This window comes from Rutilus rutilus (assembly GCF_951802725.1).
Source record: "Rutilus rutilus genome assembly, chromosome: 18".
NCBI classification, from domain to species: Eukaryota; Metazoa; Chordata; class Actinopteri; order Cypriniformes; family Leuciscidae; genus Rutilus; species Rutilus rutilus.
This window is the reverse complement of record NC_140231.1, coordinates 30,013,597-30,039,817: the sequence shown is the minus strand read 5'-3', so window position 1 is coordinate 30,039,817 and position 26,221 is coordinate 30,013,597. Positions and strand designations below refer to the sequence as shown.

At 37.6% G+C, this 26,221-nt stretch overlaps 1 protein-coding gene and 1 long non-coding RNA gene across 3 annotated transcripts; both read left to right on the top strand.

Annotated features, from left to right (window-relative positions):
• LOC311276734 (urokinase plasminogen activator surface receptor-like) lies at positions 1-26,221 on the top strand. Of its 2 annotated transcripts, XM_084386604.1 has the most exons (5): positions 24,646-24,817; positions 24,901-25,020; positions 25,289-25,414; positions 25,634-25,741; positions 25,877-26,221. In XM_084386604.1, the coding sequence occupies exons 1-5, from the start codon at positions 24,769-24,771 to the stop codon at positions 26,065-26,067; spliced, it is 594 nt and encodes a 197-aa protein (XP_084242730.1). In that variant the 5' UTR covers positions 24,646-24,768; the 3' UTR covers positions 26,068-26,221. The 2 variants fall into 2 exon arrangements, with proteins under 2 accessions (XP_084242731.1, XP_084242730.1); XM_084386605.1 differs by lacking the exons at positions 24,646-24,817; positions 24,901-25,020; positions 25,289-25,414; positions 25,634-25,741; positions 25,877-26,221 and adding exons at positions 1-286; positions 644-775; positions 2,057-2,164; positions 2,278-2,671.
• Positions 19,015-22,217, top strand: LOC311277609. Its single transcript, XR_014625305.1, has 5 exons — positions 19,015-19,266; positions 19,348-19,467; positions 19,621-19,743; positions 20,076-21,318; positions 21,439-22,217. It is a non-coding gene; the product is annotated as an uncharacterized lncRNA (long non-coding RNA).

Below are 26,221 nucleotides of genomic sequence, written 5' to 3'. Positions count from 1 at the left end.
TGGAAACAGGCTTGTTACTTCATTCACCTGCTCATCAAAGATGGATCTGCAAATCTCAGTTTTTCTTCTGTTCATTCTGTTCACTGCAGGTACAAAGACAAATGGTGTTTGTTTTTAAGGTCTTTATACAGAACATCAATGTCCCTCTCTCATAGTTTCTCTCTCTTTTTAATTACTAAAGGACAGTCTCGCAACTGCTATCAGTGCACAAGTCTGTCGAGCTCTTGTGCCCAGGCAACATGTCCTGATGGATTTTCCAACTGCTTAGGTGCAACACTAGATATTGGTAAGTCCAGTCTGATGGATTGAAATTTACTGGTGCAGCAACAGAGTTTACATAAATGATGTTGAACTCATCAAAGAACTGCTACTGTTTTTCTGGAAAGAATTGACACAATTGCAAGCACAGAATGTTCTATATAAATTATTGAAATTCAGTTATTTTCAATCAAATTGTTATTCTGATAATGTAATTTAAAATTTGTTGAACATTTTAAAGCATTTTCATTAACGCTCAAGGCTCCATGTGAAAAATACTTCTAAAGCAGTAATTTTAGTTGATGTGAATTTATTTGACATATTTATATGAATAAATTTTCCATCACAAGTTTAACTGCTCATTCCTGTATTGGTTGTTTTTCAGTCAACTTTACTAAAGTGACCGTGAAAACTTGTGCTCCACTTGTCTGTCCAAGTGGATCTATTAACCTCGGCATTGGAAAAATCTCTTCTTACTGCTGTAACACAGACCTGTGTAACACCCAAGATGCTCCAGGTATCGTACTTTACAGTCATAGACTAGTTTACAGAAAAAAAAAAAAGAATGGAACTTGATTTTCTATTGTGACATTAGCTGTAAAGGAATTTTGCTTTACAGGCAGCACAAGCTGTTATGTATTATTAGCCCCACTCTTTCCACGCATAGCTAATCACAGTAAATAAGTGGACAGACCCGTCTTGATAGCTCCGCCCTCCCAAAGTCATAAACACACTATGCAACACAGGCACCTCCCCCATCATGAGTGGACACACCCCTTACTGCTGATTGGCAACAAGTCTGTTTTGGTGCTTGATCCAATTAATTAACAGCCCAGCAAGCAAGTATTGCGATATAAAGTTCTTTGGCGTAGAACAATAGCTCATAGCTCATAGCTCATAGCCCATAGTCCATAGCTCGCAATCCGAGGGTACGGAATCTGAATTTCCTGCCTGAAGACGAAGGCAGGGGTGCAGCCGACCCCCGGGAGGTATGGGAAGGGAAGGTAATAAGTAGGTAACAGTTGAGTCTTCCTGGCTGAACTTACGCTAAAGCTTTCATTTACTAGTATGCAGTAGTAACTGCAGAGCCGAAGCGCTGACACATGGAAAAGGCAGGGTCTCGAGGACGAGATGTGGCGGAGCGGAGTGTTGTGCAACAACACAAAATGATCAGTTGTTGGTCATTTACATAGAAAACATTTAAAAGCAGCGGAACTTTATGTAAGAAGCTCCGACAGAACTTTCCGATCGGCTCAAGACAGACATCTTACGTTAACGCGTTCTGAAGTCACACGTGCTCACACCGGTAATCTTCATTCTTTGTTCACACACAGCATTGTACATGATCTCTTAACAGTAATTTACCAGTAAAGACTCGACTGCATCATGTGCGATACTGTTGAGGAAAGATTAGGACGTTTTTTTGGTACAGTGAGATGTTGGCGACCCTACAGGTTACTGTGATTTTGCCAACATGTTCCTGTATAAACATCCCTGTTGATACTGGAGCAACAGTCCAATCAGCCAATCAGATTTTTGGGGTGGGTTTACAGTTAATGGCAAGTTTAGGCTTACAACAAGAGTTAGGGGCTTATACACCATTCCTGTCTATCCTTTCCCTCTGATTTTAGGGATAAGATATTGGTCAGATTAGGTTTAGGGTGTTAGGACTATGTTTCCGGACAGGAATGTCGTTCCAGGATCAACAAAAGATGCTGATCCAGGACCATGTCTTATCCAGGACCATGAATAAGACCAGGACCCTGTAAAGAAAGCACATCTATATTTCCTTCTGTAGGTCCTTCTAATTCCACCAATGGAAAGTCTTGTTACTACTGTGATGGAAAGAGCTGCTTGAACACAGTGAGCTGTTCAGGGCCTGAAGATCGCTGCATTAAAGCAACAGGTGAGGATCTGGAAACGGAAGAAGATTTAAGTCTTAGGTTTAAAATATTTGACACAGATCACTTTTAGCAATGTCCAGCTTAGACTAACCTTTGTTCTCTCTCTTTTCATCAGGGGATTTTGGAAGCCAGTCATTGGTTGTAAAAGGCTGTGTTTCTAAATTCATTTGTGACGCCACATCATTTATTCCTGATGTTGAGGGCATCTCATGTTGTGAGGGGAACCTGTGTAACGGGGCTCAGAGAGTCACCCAGAGCTTCCTGTTCCTCTGCTGTTCTCTGCTCTTCATGATGCACTGAATACAGTCTTCTACAATGTGATGAAATTTATGCCACACTAGTTGACCATATCCTTGTCCACGGTATGCCAATATATCCTGTGATGCTGACGAGATTCTCTGGCCTGTCCCAGACCAAAGACCGGATGCTGGGGCAGAGTCATTTTTGTTGTTGTTGTTTGGTGTATTTCTGCTGTACAGCACATTAAGGAATAAAAAATTAGCAAATGTATGCATTTGTTGTGTCTTTTGTTGTGTTCATCGTGTGAAAAGGTTTTTGAGGGGGAGAACCACAAGCAACATAACTTAGGTGTGTAAGACTGTTGTGTGTGTGTTTTTGAGGGCTTGTGTGTCGTGTCTGAGGGCAAAGTTTGTTTTTTTAGCAAGTTTGAATAGTTTTGAGTAGAGAGTTTCATTTTGACCTGCAAACAGGAAGTTTGGGGAAGTGAAGTTATGGATTTGTGTTTAGAGTTTCGAAAAAGGTGGCATAATTTCAAGAAATGTGTTTAAGCAATCGTAATAGTGAGGAATGTTTCCCAGTGATGTAAAAAAAAAAAAAAGACAGTAAAATTGCATAAACAATGTGTGTGTCCCCTCTACAGGTGAAGATGATAGATATGTAAGTGTAACTCAAGGCCACAAGAGGGCGCTGCGAGTGCAGGTGAATACAGTTAATGCAGCATTGGCTTTTTCTCCTTGTGCTCTACACACATATTTTTATAACACATATAACAAACAAATAAAAATGTTATAAAGAGGTCTGGCCTTCACTCCTGCTTTGTATTTCCCCATCTTTTAAGAAATCCACAAGTTTCTCAATGAAATCAAGCCAATTTATTTCTTCATAAGAAGAAATAAGTGATGTAATTGACAAATTAAAATCCTCTTTAGCTGGTCATATTTTATTTTTTACTTGTCAAACAGGTCAAACAGGTCAAACTGTCAATATTGCAACTACTTGCTCATAATTTTTCTTTGTCTTTGAGAACAGGCGTTGTGCCAGAGTATTTAAAAATAGCCAGTTATTCCTGTTTAAAGCAGATCCACAATGTTTGTACAAATATAGGCCCATTATATTTTGTCATTTTTGAAAAAAACTTTATATATAGCCTAAATTTATTATCCACAACACGGTCGTTCATAACACAAACACACTGACCTAAAAACAACACGGAGCATTACATTAATCATGAACTTTGATCTTTGAAGTTTGAAAGGTTTTTCACATAAATCAGTATTTCATTATATGATAAGAATAAGATCCTTTCATTTCACAGACTATATTACAACATAAAGAATGAATGAGAAATGCAGCAATTAGTTTCTATATCTTTACATATAGTAATTTACATGCAAAAAATAAGTTGAAACAACAGCAATAATAATTACAAAACAACAACAAAAACATAAAAAACTATATGATTGCGTATAAGCAGTATTGGAGTCGTAGTTGTGCAGGAGGTCTTTCTGTGTGGAGTTTGTATGTTCTCTCAGTGTTGCTGTTGGTTTCTTCAGTTTCCCCCACAATCCAAAGATATACAGAACAGGTGAAGTGGAGGACTGTAAGTTTGCCTGTAGGTGTGAGTGTGAATATGAATGTGTGTGTGTGAGTTTGTCATCCCTGTGATGGACCGGTCATCAGTCCAGTGTGTTTTCCTGCCTACGACCCAAAACACTGGGAAAGACTCCAGCCTCCAGACCCTATAGGACAAGCGGTAGGGAAAATGTATGGAATAGATGTATGGATGGGTGGATTGTTATTTTATTTTGTGTTTTTATCAGTTTTGAAAGCAGTGTGTCGGCATTAGAAAAAAATGTGCTTTAAATATATAATGTTTTGCAGATGGTGAAGTATGATGACAAAAGTGTTCATGGATTTTGGGAAATATGGTCATTAAATGCATTTTGTGTTAAAGCAATGAAAAATGATTCACAGTTTGGTCTATAGACTTCTGTTTCTGAGTGAAGGATTTTGGAAATGTGTCTTCAGTATACCCATGCTTGTAAGCAATTGAAAAAAACTGTAACTGCTCATTACTTGTGGAAGAGAAAAGTTCTCTGGAACGCTGTAACTAATTAACATACAGAAATAGCCACGCATGTAAATTATGTACATTATTAAGTGTCCACATCTATCAGCCAGAAATCAGAAATGTCTATTAACCAGCCAGAAGAGCCTCACAATGCCTTTATAACAACCAGCTATACAAACAGCATTGAAACTTTTGTCTTGAGGAACTTTTCTACTTTTCATTTAAAACCATTGACTTACATTACTATCATCCATTAATTAAAACTGATCATTTGTTATTCTGGAGGAGAAACATTAACTCTGTGGGTGTTTGAGTTTGTCAAGTTGTGTAGGTCTTCACACAGTTTCCTTGTTAAACCCACCCCTTTCTGAACAGACATAAAAGGAACGGAAACATTGTTATTTCATTCTGTTCATACATGATGGATCTGCGTGTGCCTGTTGTTCTTCTTTTCATTTTTCTCACTGGAGGTACAAGAAACAGCAAGTATTGAATGTATTATTTGGTACACTGAGGTCACTGAATGTCTCTCTCTGTCTTTAAGGATATTCTCTCAAGTGTTACTCATGTACACCTAATATTATGGGTACCTGTGGCGTGAAAGAGCCAAATACATGTCCATATGGAGATTATAAATGTGCAAGCGGAACAGGCGGAATATCAGTTGGTATGAAGTGGAAATTTTCTGAAAGTGATAATATGAAGTAGAAGTATAATAGGTTAATCTCATCACATAACTCCTCACCCATTTTCTGTGCAATTTCGAAGAATTAATCCTCTTGTCTGACAGTGATGTAGTCGGACGATAAAGGGGCTCAGAGCCTGGTTTGGTTTCGGCGGGCGGGCAGGGAGTGATCAGGGGGTCAATCCAGCGCTTGAAAACCGTACCACCCCCGGGAGCCGCCATTGGCTAACAAGCCATCACCTGCTGTCAGCATTCCATTGACTCCCATTCATTTTGGCGTCACTTTGACAGCGAATAACTTTACATCTGAGGCGTTTAAAGACTCCATTTGTCCATTGTTTATTTCTAAAAAAACACAACAATGTATAAAAGGCTCCATTACCTTGTATCTTACGTTATGGCTCCGTAGAAGCAGTTTTTGTAAAAGTAGGCTAACAATTGCGTCATAACCACGCGACTCTCTGGAAATTACCGTATAGACAGGAGTAGAAACTCGCAGGCAATCGGGGGGACGTGGAGGCATAAAGTCCGATAAAGTCAAGGGAGAAGCCCATAGAGAGTCATAAAGTTGCTCCTGCTCCTAGCTCATGGACAGCTCCTACTCACGCTCTCCGTCTCTGCAAGTTTCGGAAGGGCATTTTTCTGACCATACATTCATATTTACAGATGGTTCCAAGGATCCAAAGACAGGACACGCTGGGTCAGCAGTATATATTCCAAAGAATGGGGTAATATGTCCTTTGGGAAAACACCTTTGGGAGTAGTTGGTCACAGGACTCCACTGAATGCTGGTAAGGTGCTCCTTAGTACTCTTCCCAGAACTTGCGCTAGTGAATAAGACATGCCAGTGACAGGAGTATTCCTTATCGAAAGCAAAGCAAGGTGATGGTCCGTCCCTGATTGTTCCGCTTTTTTCAGGACGCTTTTCACAGTTTTGATAGTTCTCTCTGCCAACACATTTGACTTCAGCTGGGAATTTCTTAATTTTATAGCTTGCGAATGGTACGTGGACACACACTAGCTCTTTAGGAATGCCGTGCCTGGCCTACACTGCTTTCATTTTTGCAGTGACTGTGGGTGCAGTTTTGTCTTTGATATCCATCACCTCAAGAAACTTCGACATATAATCAACAATCAGAAGAAACGACTGACCTCTGATTTTGAAGATGTCAGCTGCAACTTTTAACCAGGGGAGCTCTGGTACTTCATGAGAGATGAGTGGCTCTTTCTGGTTCCTGGGCTGAAACTGTTGACACGTTGGACATGTTTCGACCATCTGTTCAATATGTTAGGTCATACTAGGCCAACACATGAACTTCCTGGCATGTGCTTTCGTTCGTTGCATCCCCTGATGTGGGATATGTAGTTTCTAAAGCATCTCTGATCTCATTTGTCTCAGGAATCATGATCCTGTCAGATACCTTTAATGCACCATCTTGCACAGCCACAGTGTGTCTAACAGGCCAGTACTGCTGAATTGAGAGATCGAGTTGCTTTCTATGCGTCGGCCATCCTGTTTTTTGCATTTTCACAAGCAGCCGGAGAGTACTGTCTCTTGCAGTAGCGTCTGTAAGCTGCTTTAGCATGTCTTCACTGAGAGCCTGTGATGCTTCAAGTGCATATACAGCTCTTTCATCACTGAGGTCATCTGCACATGAGTGGTGACCTTCAGCAATGGCACATGACAATGCATCAGCAATTAACATGTCTTTCCCTGGCGTGACTGGACAATGAGGTCATATCTCTGTAGCTGTAAGAGCATACGTAGTAGTCTCGCTGGTGCTTTGCTGAGTGGCTTCTTGAAGATAGCCTCCTATGGCTTATGGTCCGACTGGACATTCACACTGCGTCCTTATACGTACTGATGAGACTTTTTGGTCAAGAAAACAATCGCCAGTAGCTCCTTCTCAATCTGGGCATAGTTCTTTTCTGTATCCGTTAAAGCCCTAGATGCTTATGCTATTGGTTGCCCCTCCTGCAGCAGACATGATCCTAAGCCATCTTTGGATGTGTCTGTTTGTATGGTGAGCGTTGTGTTTGGGTCATAGTACCTGAGAACTGGTGTGTTGGTCAGTGCCGTCTTGAGTGCAGACAATGTCATGTCACGTTCAGGTTCCCACTGGAATGCAATGTCTTTTCTCAGCAGCTGTCTGAGAGGCGCTGTGAGTGATGCCTCACCTGGGATAAACGGGGCGAGATATCTGATCATGCCCAAAAGACGCTGTAGTTATTGCCTGTCTGTGGGTGTTGGCATGCTCACTATTGCCTGTATCTTGCCATCATCTGCTCTCACACCCTGTGGTGTGTAATATGCAATTACACCACAAAATGCACCACACATCTGTTAAGCAGAGCAGAATCAAGAATATAAATTATTAGCCCCTTTCTCAGTCTTTACTGGTAAATTACAGGTAAGACATCATGGGCCCTATCTTGCACCCAGCGCAATTGACTTTGTACACCGACGCATGTTTCATTCCTATTTTGCACCCGCGCAAAGCGCGCTTTTCCCTCCACAGAAGCACGTCGCTAAACTAGGGAATGAACTTGCGCTCTCTGGGCGGTTCAGCGCAAAAAAGGAGGCGTGTTTTGGCGCAAACGTTCCCTGGTGCTATTTTACTGTTCCATAAAACAATTGCGCCACTGGCCAGAAAAAACCTAGTCTAAAGTCAGTGGCGCGTTGCGCGTTGTTCATTATGCTATTTTAAGGGCGAATGCTTGACCATAATGTATAGAGTGCACAACGCTCATACACTGTGATTCTCTAATCTACACAGAAGCAGCAGTTTTCATTTTTGCAAATCATATTATTACAAACGATAGATAGATAGATAGATAGATAGATAGATAGATAGATAGATAGATAGATAGATAGATAGATAGATAGATAATTTATTATAAATATAATAATTTATTATAAAAGCATACATCTAGCTTACACATTTACCCACATTATTATATGCCTGTTTAGCCGAAGCTAATTTGGGTGTGTTTCTCCCATCCCCAATGTCACTTCTCTCTCTTTTACGGCCGTGACGAGAGCGTTGCTCTCCTCGGCTGTGAACCGCTCTTGACGCGCGCCTGGCAAATCCGCCGTTATAATAGCAATACGCCAAGGAAAAAGTGCGTCTGCTCTTAAAGGGAATGTGAGATGATGCTCTGATTGGTTTATTTCACGTTACGCCCAAACCACACCTATGAATAATGAAGCTACTTCAGACCAACCCCTTTTAGATTTGCGCCCGGCGCAAGAGTCATTTATCCCGCCGGGAAAATAGCAACAGCGCCGAGACCCGCCCACAAAGTTACTTGCGCTTTGCGCTTTGACACTTGCGTTTCAGATCGTTAAAATAGGGCCCCATGTGTGAACCTTTTCAAAAATACAGGTAGGCTAAATCAGTTCTGGGAAATTACCAGTAAAGAGAAGTTCTAACATTACCAGTAAATTAGCGGCAATGTGCTCTGTGTGAACGCGGAATGAAAATTATCGGTACGAGTACGTACGAAGTCAGAACACGCAGATGTAAGAAGTCTGCTTTGGGCCAATCAAAGTTCTTATGGAGATTACGTGATAACTCCGCGCTGTTTACAGTAAGCTTTTTTAAAAATAATTTTTCTATTTAAATATGTGTCAGGTGATCATCACAGCTTTTTTAATGTGTCGCGCTCGAGACCCAGCCTTCTTTTCCATTCATGAGCGTTGCGGCTCTGCAGTTGGATATTATTATGTGCGTCTCGTTTAAGAGTAAAAATGAAATCTGTTTGATCATCCCTCATGTAGCCTACGGAAGAGGAAAATGGCCAAGCAATAATAAAAAATAAAAACATCTTGAGATTAAAGTCATTATAATGCGAGATTAAACTCATTAAATATAGAGAAAAAAGTTGAAATACTACAATTGATTCATCTGTTTCTGGGATTTATGATGAAAATAAAATTAATCCACTGCTCTGGTCTCATCTGAGGCTGGGACTTTATAAATAGGTAGTGTTCAGTGTATAGCCAATAGCCAACAACAGAGCAGTTTGCATGCTTTGCTCGAACTTTTGCCATTGCATTAGAACTGGTTACACTGTTGTCGCCGTGGGTGGACACGTGCATATTAAGGGATGGTTATATTATAATAAGATCAGAAAGGGGAGCGAAATCTGATCAGCTTATTTTTTGACATGCTTGCAGAGAAAGGTTTACCAAAACAAAGTTACTGGGTTGTCACTTTTCATGTTTTCTGGGTTGGTAGATGCACCGGGGACCCAATTATAGTCAGCTTTAAAAATATAATTTTCTCATGAAGATCCTCCCCTTTTGATAAGCTATAAAATGAGTGCTTAAACAGACGCATTATTTCATTCTCCTCCTGATCAAAGATGGATCTGCAAATCTCAGTTTTTCTCCTGTTCATTGTTTTCACAGCAGGTACAAAGACAAATTGCTTGAATTATTATGGTGTACAAATACCAATAACTTATGCTACTCACTATCTCTCTGTTTTATTTCTAAAGGACACTCTCTCAAATGTTATGAGTGCACGAGTCAGATGGCTTCTTGTGTACAACAGCAGTTGACTTGTCCCAGTGGATTATCCAAGTGTTCAACAGCTGTGACACAAATTGGTAAGTCCAGTGTTGTTTTTGACATTTACTGTTACATTTGACTGATGGAGATTCTGTGATAATTTACCGGTCCTGCGACAGTGTAAATGTTACTTCTCACATAACATCTGCTAATTTTCCTGGTGGAATTTACAAATTCACTCATTTATATAATGTTTCTGCTATTTAATTTTTGCATCTAATTTGTGTAATTCGTTTTCTTGCTTTGCTATCCAGCTATCAATAGTTTGTATGAACAACAAAATGATTTGAAATGAGAAAAATGCAATTTTGTCTTTATTCTTGTGTTGCATCTGTGAGATGATGCATGTTTCTTTTTTTAACTCACTGTTGCTTTCTACTTCTGAGCATATTCATGAATATTTTTTTCATCAAAATAATGTGAAGTTAAACCAGTCTTCCCTTTTTAGGTGACATTACTTCTAAAGTGAGTGTTAAAAGTTGTGCTGCTGCCTGTCAAAACTGGTCCATGAACTTCAGTGTTTTAAAGATGTCTTCTTTCTGCTGTGACACTGACCTTTGTAATGCCAAAGATGTTCCAGGTATTGTACTTCAATGATCATGTGCAAATCTTCTTTAAAGTCAACACTCATTTTACCTCCATATGAAATTCAATCAAGAAAAAAAAAAAAAAAAAGCAGGGTAGAATGATTTTCTGTCAGGAATTGATTGAATGGAGCCTCTAAAGGATTATTGTTGTTTCATTAGATGTTCCATTTTGTACAAAAAACAAAATGAAAGGACACTTGTTTTCCCCCTGATGTAGATCTCAGCTCTAATGTCCCCAATGGAAAGAAATGTTTCTCTTGTGATGGGCACAGCTGCTTAAACATAACGAGCTGTTCAGGGACTGAAGACCGCTGTATTAAAGCAACAGGTGAGGATCTGTCAAAATAATATCATCATATATAAAATATTTTGTTTTTCCACTTTAAGGATTTGACAGATCACATATACCAATGTCCAGCTTAGGCTGAATCAACCATTGTTTTCTTTCTTTTCATCAGCTGCTATGGGAGACCAGATATTGGTAGTAAAAGGCTGTGTCTCTAAATCAGTTTGTGACGCCACTGCATTGGTTCCTAGTGTTGCGAGCATCTCGTGTTGTGAGGGGAACCTGTGTAACGGGGCTCAGAGTGTCACCCAGAGCTTCCTGTTCCTCTGCTGTTCTCTGCTCTTCTACTTCATGATGCACTGAATACAGCAGATCCTCAGATTCAACGATGTGACACGCTGCACAGAATATATTAGGGGTGTCCCCGGCTAAGGATTTTCATAGTCGAATCAGAATCGTCAAGTCTTGCTAGTCGACTAATAGTCGAATCGAATCAGAATCGTCAAGTCTTGCTAGTGCGTGCGTGTGTGTGTGTGTGGAGAGGGGGTGTGTTAACATTTTAAAGCCACAATGTACAGAACATCACTCAAAGATTTAGAAGAAAATTTGTAAAAAATATGTGTGGAAAAAGTACATTCTAAAACGCTTAATGGCTTAATGTCCTAAGACGCACCTTATTAATAAAGCATAGCCTACCATATAGCCTACAGAAAAGCAGATGAGCCCAGAATATGAACGCAACACGTTTAATTACACGTTAAGCATTTTCCTCCCATAGAAAACCGTTTATAAAGCCTATTATAAAGAAAACGCGTTGCGTTTATATTCTGCGCTCATCTGCTTTTCTGTACATAGTATGGTCTTTACTGAGTTTGGTCTTTTAACATCACTGTCTTAATATACATTAAGCCACGTTAAAGTGCCCTTTAAGCGTTTTAAAAACGTTTTTCAAGTCCCGAGGAAAACCAACTTGTTAACGTTGGCCGGCAGAAGATCATCGGTTTTCCCGATGCTAAATCCAGCCTTGTTGAATATCCTTTCTGAAATATATTCAGGACTGCAATAAAAAAAAAAAAGAATTGTCAAATTGTCAAATTATATACTCAGTTTTTCATGAGTTTGTAAAACAATAATTGCATTCTCAATATCAGGATTTTCCTGTTCAATTAAAGATCACAAAAGCAACAACAGAAATAATCAGATATGATGAGCGGAAACATTTCACAAATAATTTTGTCTATCATTTCACCTCGTGCACATATGCAATACAAATTTTTGTAAACAACTCAGTTTTTGTTTGAGTGTTGATTATTATATTTGACCATAAATACAATTTATATCTATTAATAATTGTTAGGGCTTTTCTTTAAGCCGTTGTCGTTGATAACAGGAGTGAGCAGGTTTTTCATGCAAACAATGAAGCAAACAATGTCTTTCTTTATTTTGTTCCAATGAATAAAAATTGCCACAAATCCACTTCCTGTGTCTTTTCATTCATTCATGTTGATGAACACCTATACGTAGTTCATACCTTACAAACACAGCAACATATTGTCCGTAATCTATGGAAACTTGTTTAAAATAGATTAATGTAAACTTGTTTAACACAGAATAAAATTTTTAAAAGGTAATTGCGACTTTTTATCTTACAATTCAGACTTTTTCCTTGCAATTGCGAGTTTACATCTTTTTATCTCAGAATTGCGCAATATAAAGTCACAATTGCACATTATAAACTAAGAATTTTACTCAGAATTTGACTTTGTAACTCACAATTCTGACTTCTTACACTTGACATTAACTTTTTTTGCTCACCAGCCACTGTGGTTAGTGGTTTTCCAAAGTTACTAGCCACTCTGCATTTTCACTGGCCACAATTTTGAAGTCGATAACTGCCATATAGATAGTATTAAAAATATCTCATAATTTGGCAGCAGGAATATTAGGCTGCTGTCACTTTAAGAACTGACGCACGGATCCATTATACTGTTACACTTGCATTTTCTTTCTCAACTGTCTGTGTGGTTTTTAGTTGTCATTAATGTAAAATACTAAATCAACTATTCAATTTAAAATTGTGTTTTGAACAAGACAAAGCTGAACTCCATTCATAGAGATTAATCTGAAAAGTACATTTTATATGCAGGTCTATGTATACATAGTTGCCCATATTTTAATTGAAGGACGCCAAATAATAGAAACACTATCAATTTAAATTCAATGATTTCATTATAGGTTTTAATACCAAAGATGTCTGAAATGTATAACTCGGAATAATTGAACATTAGCCCCATAAATTATAATAAAAACATTAAATTTGTTCTTTTTACTAATACTCCACACATCTAAAAACAAGAAGGTGTCAACAAATCCCTCATTAAGAAAAAAACACAAAACCGTTTAATATTCAACATAAATCTTATAAAACATAATCTCCTTATCTTGCCCTTTATCTCTTTCCTTCCCCAAAAAAACTGATCTTAGATTAATATATTTTTTCGTCAGTCATTGAAGAAAGTAAACAGTTACTTTTCCTGGTATAAATGACTTATAAATCATATGACACTATGCTAATTAAAGTCATTCAAAATATGCACCTTCATTATTCATCTTATCGCATTGCATCAGTTGCTGCTTCATATGTATCTTTAATGTATCGTATAGTTGGCTACGCATCGATGCATATCGCATCGTCCTCAGTTATGGAGATGCACATCCCTAGTAGTGTATGGTCACAGTGACTATTTTCCAGAATTTTTTTTTTTTATCAATTAACCTCAAACCTGTTTCGACTGTCTAAATCTCAAGCGAAAAACGCTGTGAGGTTCGGGATGTGACGTCTGTCTTGAGAGTTTAAACATATGCAAATTGTGCCGGAGTTCATGCTGGATTTAGTGTGTAAATCATTTTGTTTACAAATTAGACACTTTGCAGTTATATATATGTTAAATATTTCATTTTGGATGTGTTCGTTGTGATTATACTGGCTGGATTTATAAAAGTTTGTAAAATTGACAGGATAGTTGCTTGGAGCATTTGAAAACAAAGCTTGTCTATTTCCGGATGTAATCGCGTGCATCTCTGATGATTATACTGTGTGTGTTGAAAAATACAAAGATTAAACACACTTCGCAACAGACACACCCCAAAGCGGAGACGTTATAGTATTGCCAGCGGCACTGAGCGGAGTTTTGCCGCTGTAGTGGACACGCACCGTTACAACATACCTTCTGACGGTCAGCCATCTTTTCGTGTTGTGAATAGCAGTAATGACGGAGAGATGATCGGTTCACTCGCTCTGAATTTGTTCATGTTGAGCGCTGAAAAATTCAATCAACAGGTTTTTCCGTTGTATCAGAGAATGTCTAATAAGGGGAGAACTTCCACTCTCAGTAAACTTCCGGCTTCTGAACTGGTTGCAGTTCCACTCTGATTCCATATGAGGGCGCTCACAGGACGAGTGCAGAATGAATGAAGGTCTATGGCAGTATACCCATCAAAATACACTTTTCTCAGGATATAATTTTTTGTCTAGTAATTTGAATGCTGTATTCGAAAAGAGATGCAAAGAAATTACACATCGCTGGGTGTTAGATTTTTTTAGAGTCACTTATTTGCTTTAAAAAGTCTTTTAAAGTGTCAATGACGTCATACACATCATACGACCAGATATACTGATTTACGGCAATCCTTCAGTCACTTTGGTGCTTTCGCGCTCTGCACTTTCTTTCCTCTCGAGGCATCGACAACACAGCTGACACAGGTAAACACACGTGCTAGAAGAGTTTTTGTTTTGTTTGTTTCTGGTCACCGCTTCGGATCCCGCGATGCCATCAAGCGGTATCTCTAGTCGTAATTAGTCCTTCACTGACCAATCAGCGTTCATTAGCAGAATGCTAGCGTGTTATGGGCAACAACAACTCAACCTGTAAGAAATCGAAAGGACATAAGTACTCGTTCAATCAACTTTCGACCTATAACCCATGTTGAACTTGCAAAACCTACAATCAAATCTGAGATTTATCAATGGCAATCGGGTGAAAGAGACGAATTTAGCCGTCTAGCCCCATAGACTTCCATTCATTTTGCACTCATGGGCGATCGCCCCCAGTGGAACTCTGGTGGAACTACAACCAAAATTCGGTACAATAGGACTTAATAGGGAGTGGGCAGGCTCTCCGTAGACGGGCTCTGGTTGTATCCATAGATATCATATATAAACGCTAGATGTCTTATAGCGCAGTCACTTCCGGCATCATCGTTCGGCCATCTTGTCACAGTGCTCTGTGCATTAAGGTGATTGATCAGCACGCACACAAATCCTCTTATCGCGCTGAAATCTTGACGGATTTACAAACGGTTTGGTTTCTTACAAACGTTATTAACGTGGCTATAATTCCGAATGCTTGAACATGTATGTTATAATTTTTCATATGTATGCAGTGTATGTATGCAGTGTCATAACTACATCTCTGACGTTTATAACAAACCAAACCGTTTGAAAATCGGTAGAAAAATGAGCAAGTTATGGTTATTTAAAAGTACATGCACCATTGAAGTAGTGAGCGAGTACACTGTGGCAAGATGGCCGCCACGTGCGGACGTCGACCTCCATTGGCCAGCAGTGCGCACGAGACATCTAGCCTTTATATATGATGGGTGCTTCTCAATATCCCTCCTCGTCTCCTCTCTCCTCCGTCCTCCATCCTATGACCCGGAAACCGATCGAGCTCAGCCATCTTGAAGGACATCTCAATTCTCTAATTGCACCGCGAGGAGTCGAGATCGAGGAGTGAGGAGGCTTCCAGAGGAGTCATGAGCGAGGATACACAGGTGCATCCTATGCGGAAGAGTTTTATCGACTAAAACGTGACGCACGTATAAATTCTCCTCCCCCTTCACATCGGCCACAATAATTTTGATTTATACTTTACTTTTGCAGTTTATATAAACCACACACCTCACATATTTCAACAGGGTATCTTTCTTTATTATTATTTATTATGAATTTCTTAAATAAACAAATTTCAACAACATAAGGGCAGATCCTCTGAGCGCTGCTGATGACGCGATGAAGTGACGCTCGAGTGATCAAGGATTCCAATGTATAAAAAAAGCTTTCATTCGATCCCTCCGTCCTCGCGTCTTTTCCTTGCAGCCTTTCCTCGCATCCTACAGGGGGCGGAGCTGAGACGCGAGGAAAGGAAGCGAGGAGAGGAAACGAGGATGCACAAATAAGAATTGAGAAGCACCACTAATCTACGGTTGTATCTTCAGACATCTTCTTCTTCTTAAGGTTTATGGCGGTTTGGCAAACCAACTTATAAGGCACATTTCTGCCACCTACTGGTCTGGAGTGTGGCCATACATCAATAATATTACAAGGGATAAGGGGAATGGGCTAAATAAAAAAATAATAAAATAAACACACACACACACACACATATATATGAAGACTCTTGTAATGAAGACTTTTGTAATGTTTCATCAATTTTCTGGAATGATTTGAGCTCTTATTATTTTTCTAAAGTTAATAACGGTAATCTATGCATTAAGGATGTCATTTGTCTTTTTGAAAACCCAAACAAATCTTTAGAATCTACTGTTAACTTCCTTATCCTTGTGGCAAAGTTTTATTTTCACAAACAAAGGTTTCTTAAGAAAATTCCTACTTTTAAAGATTTCTTATGTGAAGTAGAATATTTAATCAAATCACTAAGAATAATTGATAATAGAAAATGTACTTTTTTGAAGAAATATGATAAGATCTTTCATGTACCATGATTAATATCTGTTTACTTTTTCTTTTCTTTTTCTTTGTTTCGTTCTTTCCATTTTTGTCCTATGATTGTGCAAAAATGACTACTTGTTTAATATGTACATTGTTGGAACAGTTCTAGATTTCTAAGAGATGCGTGTTTGCACTATTGTAATTTTTAGCGCAATTTTCCACCGGACAAAATTGCGATTAACAACTCATGATTTCTGTTCTGTTCTGTCTGTGCGCACCAATCTTGCACTTCTATCTACTCCTCAACCAGACCACCTAGAGACTTCGGGTTTTCGGCATTATGCTAAGGAATGTCTAATTTCGGGAACGCACAAAAAAAATCCAGGAAAAGATTTTGGATTTCCTGGAAATTCCAGAAAAAAATTCCGTTTTTTTGCAAATTTCTCGGCAACCATAATAGCTATCGAGTTGAAACAAATTGCAATCGATAGCTTCTAAAATTTACAATAATATTAGAAAAAAAGAATTGATCAAAAATATTTCCTTTAAGCTTCAAAAATTAATTAAAACTTTATATGAAGGGAAATAAGAAAAATATTGCCTTTTCACCTATAAAACTATTGTTCCACAGAAATACGTAAGGAAGGTATTCACAAGAGTCATGAGCACAATTAATTCCACTGAATTACGGCAAGAAATCAATGAAGGTATCGATCAAGATTTGGAGAAGGAGCAAGAATATATGAGAAAACGGCAAGAGGTTGTTGCAAAATAAATGGAAGAATGTTCAGCAAAGCGACAAAAGATGGCGACATCCACACCAACGGCTTCCTCATCAGGCGTATCTGATTTCTACGATGACTCGTGGCTTTCAGAGGATGTTTTGGCAAATATCTCGAAAGCAGAAGAAGAGTTTACAAAGTCACAAGCCAATAGTCAAGCAGAAAAGAAGGAAGAATCTGAAGAGGACAAAGCAGAAAAGGAAGCTGATACAGAGAAAATCGAGGATATTGAGTGAACACAAGATGTAAAAAATAATGAGCTAATAAAAAAAATGATGTTCAACTAGTCAAGTGATTGTGCCTTTTTTATTATCCATTTCTGATTTGATTTCAGAAAGTTCATTTGAATTTCAAGAGCAACTTATTTTCTCTTTCATTTACTATCTCTTAGTGTTGTGATCCCATGACGTGAGAAAATTGCGCTAAAACACTCACAGAGTTTTTATTACTTGTTTTTCTTGAATTAAAAAAAAATAAAAAAAGGTCTCGGTGCGTCCTCCAAAGGCCGCTTCCTTCAAAGGATGCAGCCCCTGAATTGGGACACAGCTACTAACATGAAACATGAACCCAAAACACCGGAGAAGGTTGCAACAGGCCACAGGGGAAGTTGCAAGTGTAACATTCATTAAAAGGTAATCAAATATTTTTTTAACATCATTTTCAAATGTATTTATTTTACACCTGCACAGGGTCTTCCCTAAGTTAAATTGGCTGGGGGAAAACATTTTCAAGTAACAATCAGCTAGGTTTTGCTAAATTATTACGAACTACAAAATATTTATTTTAATCAAAATCAACACACTGAAATGTAATAATACTTGTGAAAGCTTACTGTACATTAAGTAAGTGAATGTTGGATTATATTATTATATTCTTGCAAGGTTAGGCAATATCAAAGTTCCCTTTCAAAAGGGAACTCACACTGATGACACTGAGGCATTCCCCAAAGCGTCATCGAGTTCCCTGTTCTCAGGGAACAAAGGTTACAGTCGTAACCTAAGAGGTTTTTTGCCTCAGACTTAGTGTCTTGCCTTTTATGCTGAGTTTGCTGCTTACATCAGAACAGAAGGAAACCCCTATCTGTTGTGCATTTCATCTCGTGAGGCGTACTGAAAACAGTTCAAATGTATGCCTAGTCTGATTTTTACTTAAATGTGTTTTATTGTACTTACCCTGTAACTACATGAAACAAGAGGGTAAGAAGCACCACTTTAATTTACAGCCCGCAATGTCATACTTACCCTGTAACTACATGAAACAAGAGTATATTTTCCCAGCATTTAAAAAAAAAAAAAAGTTGCAATAGTTTTACTTGCCTTGAAACTTAATCAGTGCACCTTTGCAATAATAACAAATTAGCCTATCTACTTTATGAATGCACTGATATGTACCCCGTAATTTTAAAAAAGCCTTTATGTATTATACACTAGTATTACAAAAAGGTGCAGTGTATATACTCGCTAAATTGCTCCCAAAAGTAAGATTCTAAAATACTTAGTCTAAATAACTTAGTTGTTACACCTTTATTCCCAAGACTTTACATATTGTTCCCCTATACTTACACGTAAGTACTTTATAGGTAAACTGTAATTACCGAAAGTTATACTGTACTTTCATTTTAATTACGCAGTACTTTCCGGGCTGTAATCTAAAGCGTTACAAGTTATGACAAGATTTTACATCAATGTTGTGATAAAGGAAGACAGTCATGATAAAACTTGCTCTGTTAGCTTGACACAACAGCTTTGACACATGCAAGCTATGCATTTTAAAAGGAAAGAAAACACGGATTAAAATAATATAACTTTACAATGCCTCCCGCAAATATTTTAGACTGTATGAAAAATAAAATGAAAAATATATACTTTTTAACTTTAAATGTATTTAGTTATTACTTATTTGCAGAAGGATTGGTCATACATGTATGTGGCTGTTTTCTTCCAGGAAGGAAGATGGGCTAACTGAGCATGTGTAATATGAACATCAGCTCACATTCCTGAGTGGAGACATAAGCCATGTTGCAACTGTCCCATCTTGCAGTCGAACAGACATAAAAGGAACGGAAACATTGTTATTTCATTCTGTTCCTGACACATGATGGATCTGCGAGTCTCTGTTGTTCTTCTTTTCGTTTTTCTCACTGGAGGTACAAGAAACCACAAGTATTGAATGTATTATTTGGTACATACTGTAGACTGGTAATTCAACATGTTTCTCTATCTTTAAGGATATTCTCTTAAGTGTTACTCGTGCATGCCTGATTGGACGGGTTCCTGTAAAGCAAAAGTGGAGACATGTCCAAATGGATTTTCTAAATGTGCAAGCAGTACAGTGGAACAATCAGATGGTAAGTCCAGTGTGATGTGGAAATCTGCTGCAATAATTTACTGAAACTGATTGTACCGCTGGAGAGAAAGTATACTTGTTGATGTTTTTGCATTACTGCAAATCTTGGAATTGTTTTATTATCCTATTATATGGTTGTTTATGTCTTTTTTAGCAGGTTCCACTAAGGTCTTCATTACGAAAGCGTGTGCAAATCAATGTAAACCAGGGACCCAACAGATAGATGAAGGGTCATTGTCTGTCCAGTGCTGTGACACTGACCTTTGCAATGCAACAGGTATTGGGCTTTAATTTTATCCACAGTAACTTAAAATGAGGAAATGATACAAACATTAATACAAGTAATTCAATAATTCAAACAAACAATACTAATACACAAGTGATTGTTCATAAGACACAATATCAAGAGTAGTCAAAATTAAAAAAATAGTGTACAGCTTGAACAGCACAAAAAGGAGACGCTAATGAATTAGTCAAGTGATTCAAAGAGTTTTTGTTTTTAAAAATGTAATGAAATTGATCAACAATGAACATGCCATTTTTAATAACTATTACTATTATTAGTAGTACTAATTACTGTAATACTAATTTCTTTATCATGTTTATTAGATGGAATGTATAAGAGAAGCTTCCTCCTGCTCTTCTCTCCTCTGCTCTTCTACTTCCTGTTTCAGTGAATCCAGATTCTGCTCTTCAGATTCTTCAGCAAACACCAGCGAATATGGATGATGCATTGCTATATTTTACTGAATAAAGATTGTTTGTTGCACTGATGTTCTTTGGTTTAAGGAACTGTATGTACTTTATTAAATGAATATTAAACAAAATACTGCATCAGCACTAACAGATGTATACATCGCTTAAAATATTGTAACTCTTTACAATATGGGTGCACTAATATGCATTAATTCATGCTTAACTAATGCCCAGATAATCAAGTGTTAATGTATGACTGATGGAAGAACTAAACCATTAATTAATGATTACTGCATCAGCAACTAATAAAGGTTCTATATGGTTAATATATTAAGTAATATATGAATTGTTATTAATTAAATGTGTCATAATGTATTCATTTCTTAATTTTATTAACTAAAAGTGAAAATTAAAATAAAACATGTAATTTCATGGTGTAACCACTAGATCCCTGTGCATACCATTCCGATGAAGCTAAGTTTTTAAAAAAATTCAAAATACAAAACTTTTCGGTGACCCAAAAGTGACCAAAGACCACCAGAGGGTTAATGTGGTCTTTCATTCACCGCTATACAAGTTTACAAGTATGACGTCCTGCTTTTGAGAAACCTGGAAATGTGAAGTCAAATATATATCAAACTTGGTTAGATTTACAAAGTTAATTAATTTTTGAGATTATCATTATTATGTATTGAATACAACGGTCTTAATTTTCTTAAAATTAAATATAACTTGTGCAAAATGGTTAATTATTTTAAATGTGAGATTGTAAATGTTTTGCCTGTTTCTTCATCTTGTTTTCTAGTGAGATGTGCATACGAAACACACTTTGTGGCCACCACAGATTGAGTCTGTGAAAACTTTGAAATCTCCATCAACTTAAACAAGTGGCTGCTGTCCTGACCTTATTCGCTTGAGCTTTGCAAGATAGTTCTCAAATGGAAATGCACCTCTAGGTGTCTAGAAATCGCCTCTGCTGGTATACTTACTATTGAATGGATGTTGTACACCATGAAGTGGTCGCATCGCAATATAGGTCTTTTGTTGTGTTTTGCCCAGCAGACACTTGCCCCTTTTTGTCTCTAACCTACAACTGGGTTATATTGGTCACATGGTATACATTGGCTGCCAGTGTATAAAGAGCAAACTAGCACAGGTCAGTTCTTTTCATTTGTCAATGTCCCCTCATAAATGTACATCTCTTTATGAAATGTACATCTCTTTAGAAAATTACAACCTTATAGTGATACTAATGTTGTGTTTTCTTTTTAAACAGGTTTGATGCATGTAGTCAATTGGAAATTTCTTTATCCACTGGAAGCCTCAATGGTGCAAAGTGAGGTTATCCACCACTAGGTCGGTCCAACACCTATGTGTCCTTCTGTGTGCATTTATCACAACAATAGTAGCTACTTACTGGCAAATAACCTTAGGAGCTAAACCATTTTCACATCCATCCATTCTCCAAAACCTAGATGTATTTTTATGTTTTTAATCCAGTCTCTACTTTTGCAAGTGTTCATCTATTCCTCAGTTTCTCATTTTGCTGGTTTGGGAGGAGGCTGCATTACATGAAGGACACAGATGACAGGTGACAGGTGAATGATGCACAATAACGTTTCACCTGTATTCAGCAGTTGGGGTTGGTGTCCCCTGAGAAACACATCTGGAATACAACAGAGTCAGTTTTTTTTTTTTTTTTTATATATATATATATTTTATTGTTCCTGTTGAAATAAAACCTCCCCTCCCATTTGTTTTTGTTTTAATAAAACTGTTAAACTCTGTAGTGAAATTGTAGTGTTGTTTTGTTCAGTCTTGCCAAATAGATTTCGGCCCAACAATGTACAGTATGTAATTGTAAACCATAAAAAAAAAAAAAAAAATCTTTCAAATAAACCATGAAAAATCTTTAATATTTATAGAATTTCTATATTATAATTTATAATATAGTTATAACATACCTGATTCAAGTTATCAGTTGAGTAGTAAATTACTTAAAGACCTGAAACCTTCCAGGAAAATGGAAAGGAAACCCTATAAATATTAAATATCAGCGCCCTCTACTGCCTGTTAATGGTAAGTGATATTAAAATAATAACCTGCAGAGAATGTTCTGGGAAGGTTCTCTTTAGGTTTATAACATACTTCTCTTTATAACATACTTCTTGAATAACATACTTCTTGACAGGCTGGAAAACTGGGTGGAGCTTTCTGGGATAGTCCTAAAATGGTTCAGGTCATACTTAGATGGGAGAGGTTATTATGTGAGTATAGGAGACCATAAGTCTGAGTGGACATCCATGACATGCGGAGTCCCTCAAGGCTCAATTCTTGCGCCACTCCTGTTCAACCTGTATATGCTCCCAATGAGCCAAATAATGAGAAAGAACCAAATTGCTTACCACAGCTATGCAGACGACACACAGCTCTACTTAGCCCTATCGGCTAACGACTACAGCCCCATTGACTCCCTGTGCCAATGCATTGATGAAGTCAACAGTTGGATGTGTCAAAACTTTCTTCAGTTAAACAAAGACAAAACTGAAGTCATTGCGTTTGGAAACAAAGATGAAGTTCTCAAGGTGAACGCATACCTTCACTCTAGGGGTCAAACAACTAAACATCAAGTCAGGAATCTTGGTGTGACACTAGAGTCAGACCTTAGTTTCAGTAGTCATGTCAAAGCAGTAACTAAATCAGCATACTATCATCTGAAAAATATTGCAAGAATTAGATGCTTTGTTTCCAGACAAGACTTAGAGAAAGGTCTTTACACTGGCTCCCAGTTAAATTTAGGATTGATTTTAAAGTATTATTACTGGTATATAAATCGGCCTAGGACCTCAATACATTGCAGATATGCTCAATGAATATAAACCTAACAGATCACTCAGATCATTAGGATCATATCAGCTTGAAATACCAAGGGTTCACTCTAAGCATGGCGAGTCTGCTTTTAGCTATTATGCCAGCCACAACTGGAACCAGCTTCCAGAGGAGATCAGATGTGCTCCTACTGTAGTCACATTCAAATCCAGACTCAAAACACATCTGTTTAGCTATGCATTTACTGAATGAGCACTGTGCCAACGTTCGTCCGACTGTACTGTACTGTACTGTATTTTATTTTTCTAAACTGTTTTAATTATTCTTATTTCTTTTTATTATTTAAATTTCTTCTATGTAAAGCACTTTGAATTGCCATTGTGTATGAAATGTGCTATATAAATAAACTTGCCTTGCCTTGCCTAGGTTATAAAACAACAACCTGCAGGGAACGTTCCCAGAACGTTCTCTTTAGGTTATAAAAATTAAACCTAAAAATAACATGCAGGGAACATTCTGGGAAGGTTCTCTTTAGGTTATAAAAAAAGAAAACCTACAGAGAACGTTCCTAGAACGTTCTTATTTGGTTCCCAAAAAAAAACAAAAAACAAATGGGAACCATATGGGAACGTTATGGGAACGTTCTTTGTTTACTGGGGTATACTTAGCCTACTACATAATGTATAGGCCTACTTAAAAAGATACTTGAAGATTACTTAAGTATAGGCTACTTCATAAAATGAACTTGAAGTGTACTTCTTTTTCGTAAGGGTCAGTAAATCAAGCCAGTGACTAAACGATCAACTTCACGTTGTTTCTCTTAGTAGGATAAAAATAATCTTATTTAAACTGTGATTAAAATATATACAGAAAGCGATCAAAGAACAATCCCTTTCCAATCGCCCAAGCTGTCAATCACACAGCGCAAGTTTATCTGGACACTTGCCAAAACTTGTTATGAAATCAATGACGCTGTTACGCTGCACAACGAAGCTACTCCTGTATTTACATCATGTTTGCATTGGTGAAAGCATTCGTGAGAGTGCAGAAACTGCGTAAGCGATCAAAGAACAATCCCTTTCCAATCGCCCAAGCTGTCAATCACACAGCGCAAGTTTATCTGGACACTTGCCAAAACTTGTTATGAAATCAATGACGCTGTTACGCTGCACAACGAAGCTCTTCCTGTATTTACATCATGTTTGCATTGGTGAAAGCATTAGTGAGAGTGCAGAAACTGCGTTGCAATGATAAGATCTTCATTCATGCGATCAACAGACTGTCTGTCATCTGCTCATCACTGCAACCTTTTATGTGATGGGAATAAATCTAAAAACTTTAAAAGCTTCTCACGATTTGTTAATCTCGATAGCTGTAATAGTAAAAACGTAATAGCTGTAATACTAAAAGTTTTCGAGTTTTCGTTTCATATGCAAACATGTCAGCCAATCACAGCAGTGGGCGTTTACACTGAAGTCTCACACAGACACGCCCCTTCAAACTGAGCATTCAAATCAGACGCTAAAATCAGGCTTGGAAAAATGCCTTTTATTTCTAAATTATTAACATTATAAAATAATAAAATAATCCATGCCATGGGACCTTTAAACTTTCCTTTATCTTTAATTGGCAAGTACATTATGTAAAATTAAGTTTGTGTTTCAAGAAATGTCTACCTGTGTTAAACTTTCATTTTCTAATGAAGATCCTCCCCTTTTGATAAGATATAAAATGGCACTGAAACAGACACATTATTTCATTCACCTCCTGATCGAATATGGATCTGCAAATCTCAGTTTTTCTTCTGTTCATTCTCTTCACTGCAGGTACGAAGACAAAAAGTGTTTGTGATGTTACTGGGTACAAATACAGATCATTGATGTCTTATTCTCTCTGTTTATTCCTAAAGGACATTCTCTCAGCTGTTATCAGTGCACGAGTTCGACGGCTTCTTGTGCAGGACAAACGGTTAAAACATGTCCCAGTGGATCTTCTCAGTGCATGAGTTCAACAACAGTGACACAAGCTGGTAAGTCCAATAGGATAGAAATGTACAGTTATTTGACTGATGGAGACTGTGTTAATTTACTGGTGCTGCAACAGAACGGCTACTCCTTTTTCTGGCGGAATATTCTATGCAGAATATTCAACCTATATTTCTGATATTTCATTTATGATTTTATATTTAATAAATGGTTTGAAATGAGAAAAATGCTACATTTTGACATTTATAAATACATTTACCATTAAAATAATATGCAGTTAAACTGGTCTCTCCTGTATCATTCATATTTTAGGTGACACTAAAGTGAAGGCTAAAGATTGTGCAGGTGTCTGTCAAAATGGGTCCTTGAATTTCGGCATTGTAAGGACGACTTTTTCCTGCTGTAACACGAACCAGTGTAATGCTCAAGATGCTCCAGGTATTTTACTTCAATGATCATGTACAAATAACTTCTGTAAATTCATCTCTCTTTTACTTCCAAATGACATTCAATCAGGAAATAAAAAGCATGGTGTGGTTTGTCTGTGGTGAACTGATTGAATACTCCATTCAATACTCCAGCAGCTAAAGGATTGTTGTTTCATTAGATATTTTGTACAGAAAATAAAATAAAAGCATACTTGTTTTCCTCCTGTAGATCCCTCTAACATCCCCAATGGAAAGAAATGTTTCTCTTGTGATGAACAGAGCTGCTCAAACACAGTGGACTGTTCAGGGAGTGAAGATCGCTGCATTAAAGCAACAGGTGAGGATCTGGAAAAGGAAAAATATTAAACTCGTTATCATTTAAACTGTCTTAGGTTTAAACATTTGATAAAGATCACATATATCAATGTCCAGCTTAGACTGAATCAACCTTTGTTTTCTTTCTTTTCATCAGGGACTTTTGGAGGTCAGTCATTGGTTTTAAAAGGCTGTGCGTCTAAATCTATTTGTGACGCCACAACATCAGTTAGAGATATTGAAAGCTTCACATGTTGTGAGGGGAACCTGTGTAACGGGGCTCAGAGTGTCACCCAGAGCTTCCTGTTCCTCTGCTGTTCTCTGCTCTCCTACTTCATGATGCACTGACTGAATACAGCAGATCTTCACATTCCACAATCAGACACGCTGTACTGAATATATAGCTATTTCTTTGTACTACCATTGGTGTTCTGACATGATATATATATTTTTTGCTGTAAAACAGTGACATTTTCTGAAATAAAATACTTTTAACACCTTG

Excerpts from the sequence above, each read along its gene's own strand:
- LOC311276734 (XM_084386604.1), top strand. The coding sequence starts at position 24,769 with ATGGATCTGCAAATCTCAGTTTTTCTTCTGTTCATTCTCTTCACTGCA. Across the intron at positions 24,818-24,900 it reads GTTCATTCTCTTCACTGCAG|GACATTCTCTCAGCTGTTAT; the intron begins GTACGAAGACAA and ends TTATTCCTAAAG. Across the intron at positions 25,742-25,876 it reads TCGCTGCATTAAAGCAACAG|GGACTTTTGGAGGTCAGTCA; the intron begins GTGAGGATCTGG and ends TCTTTTCATCAG.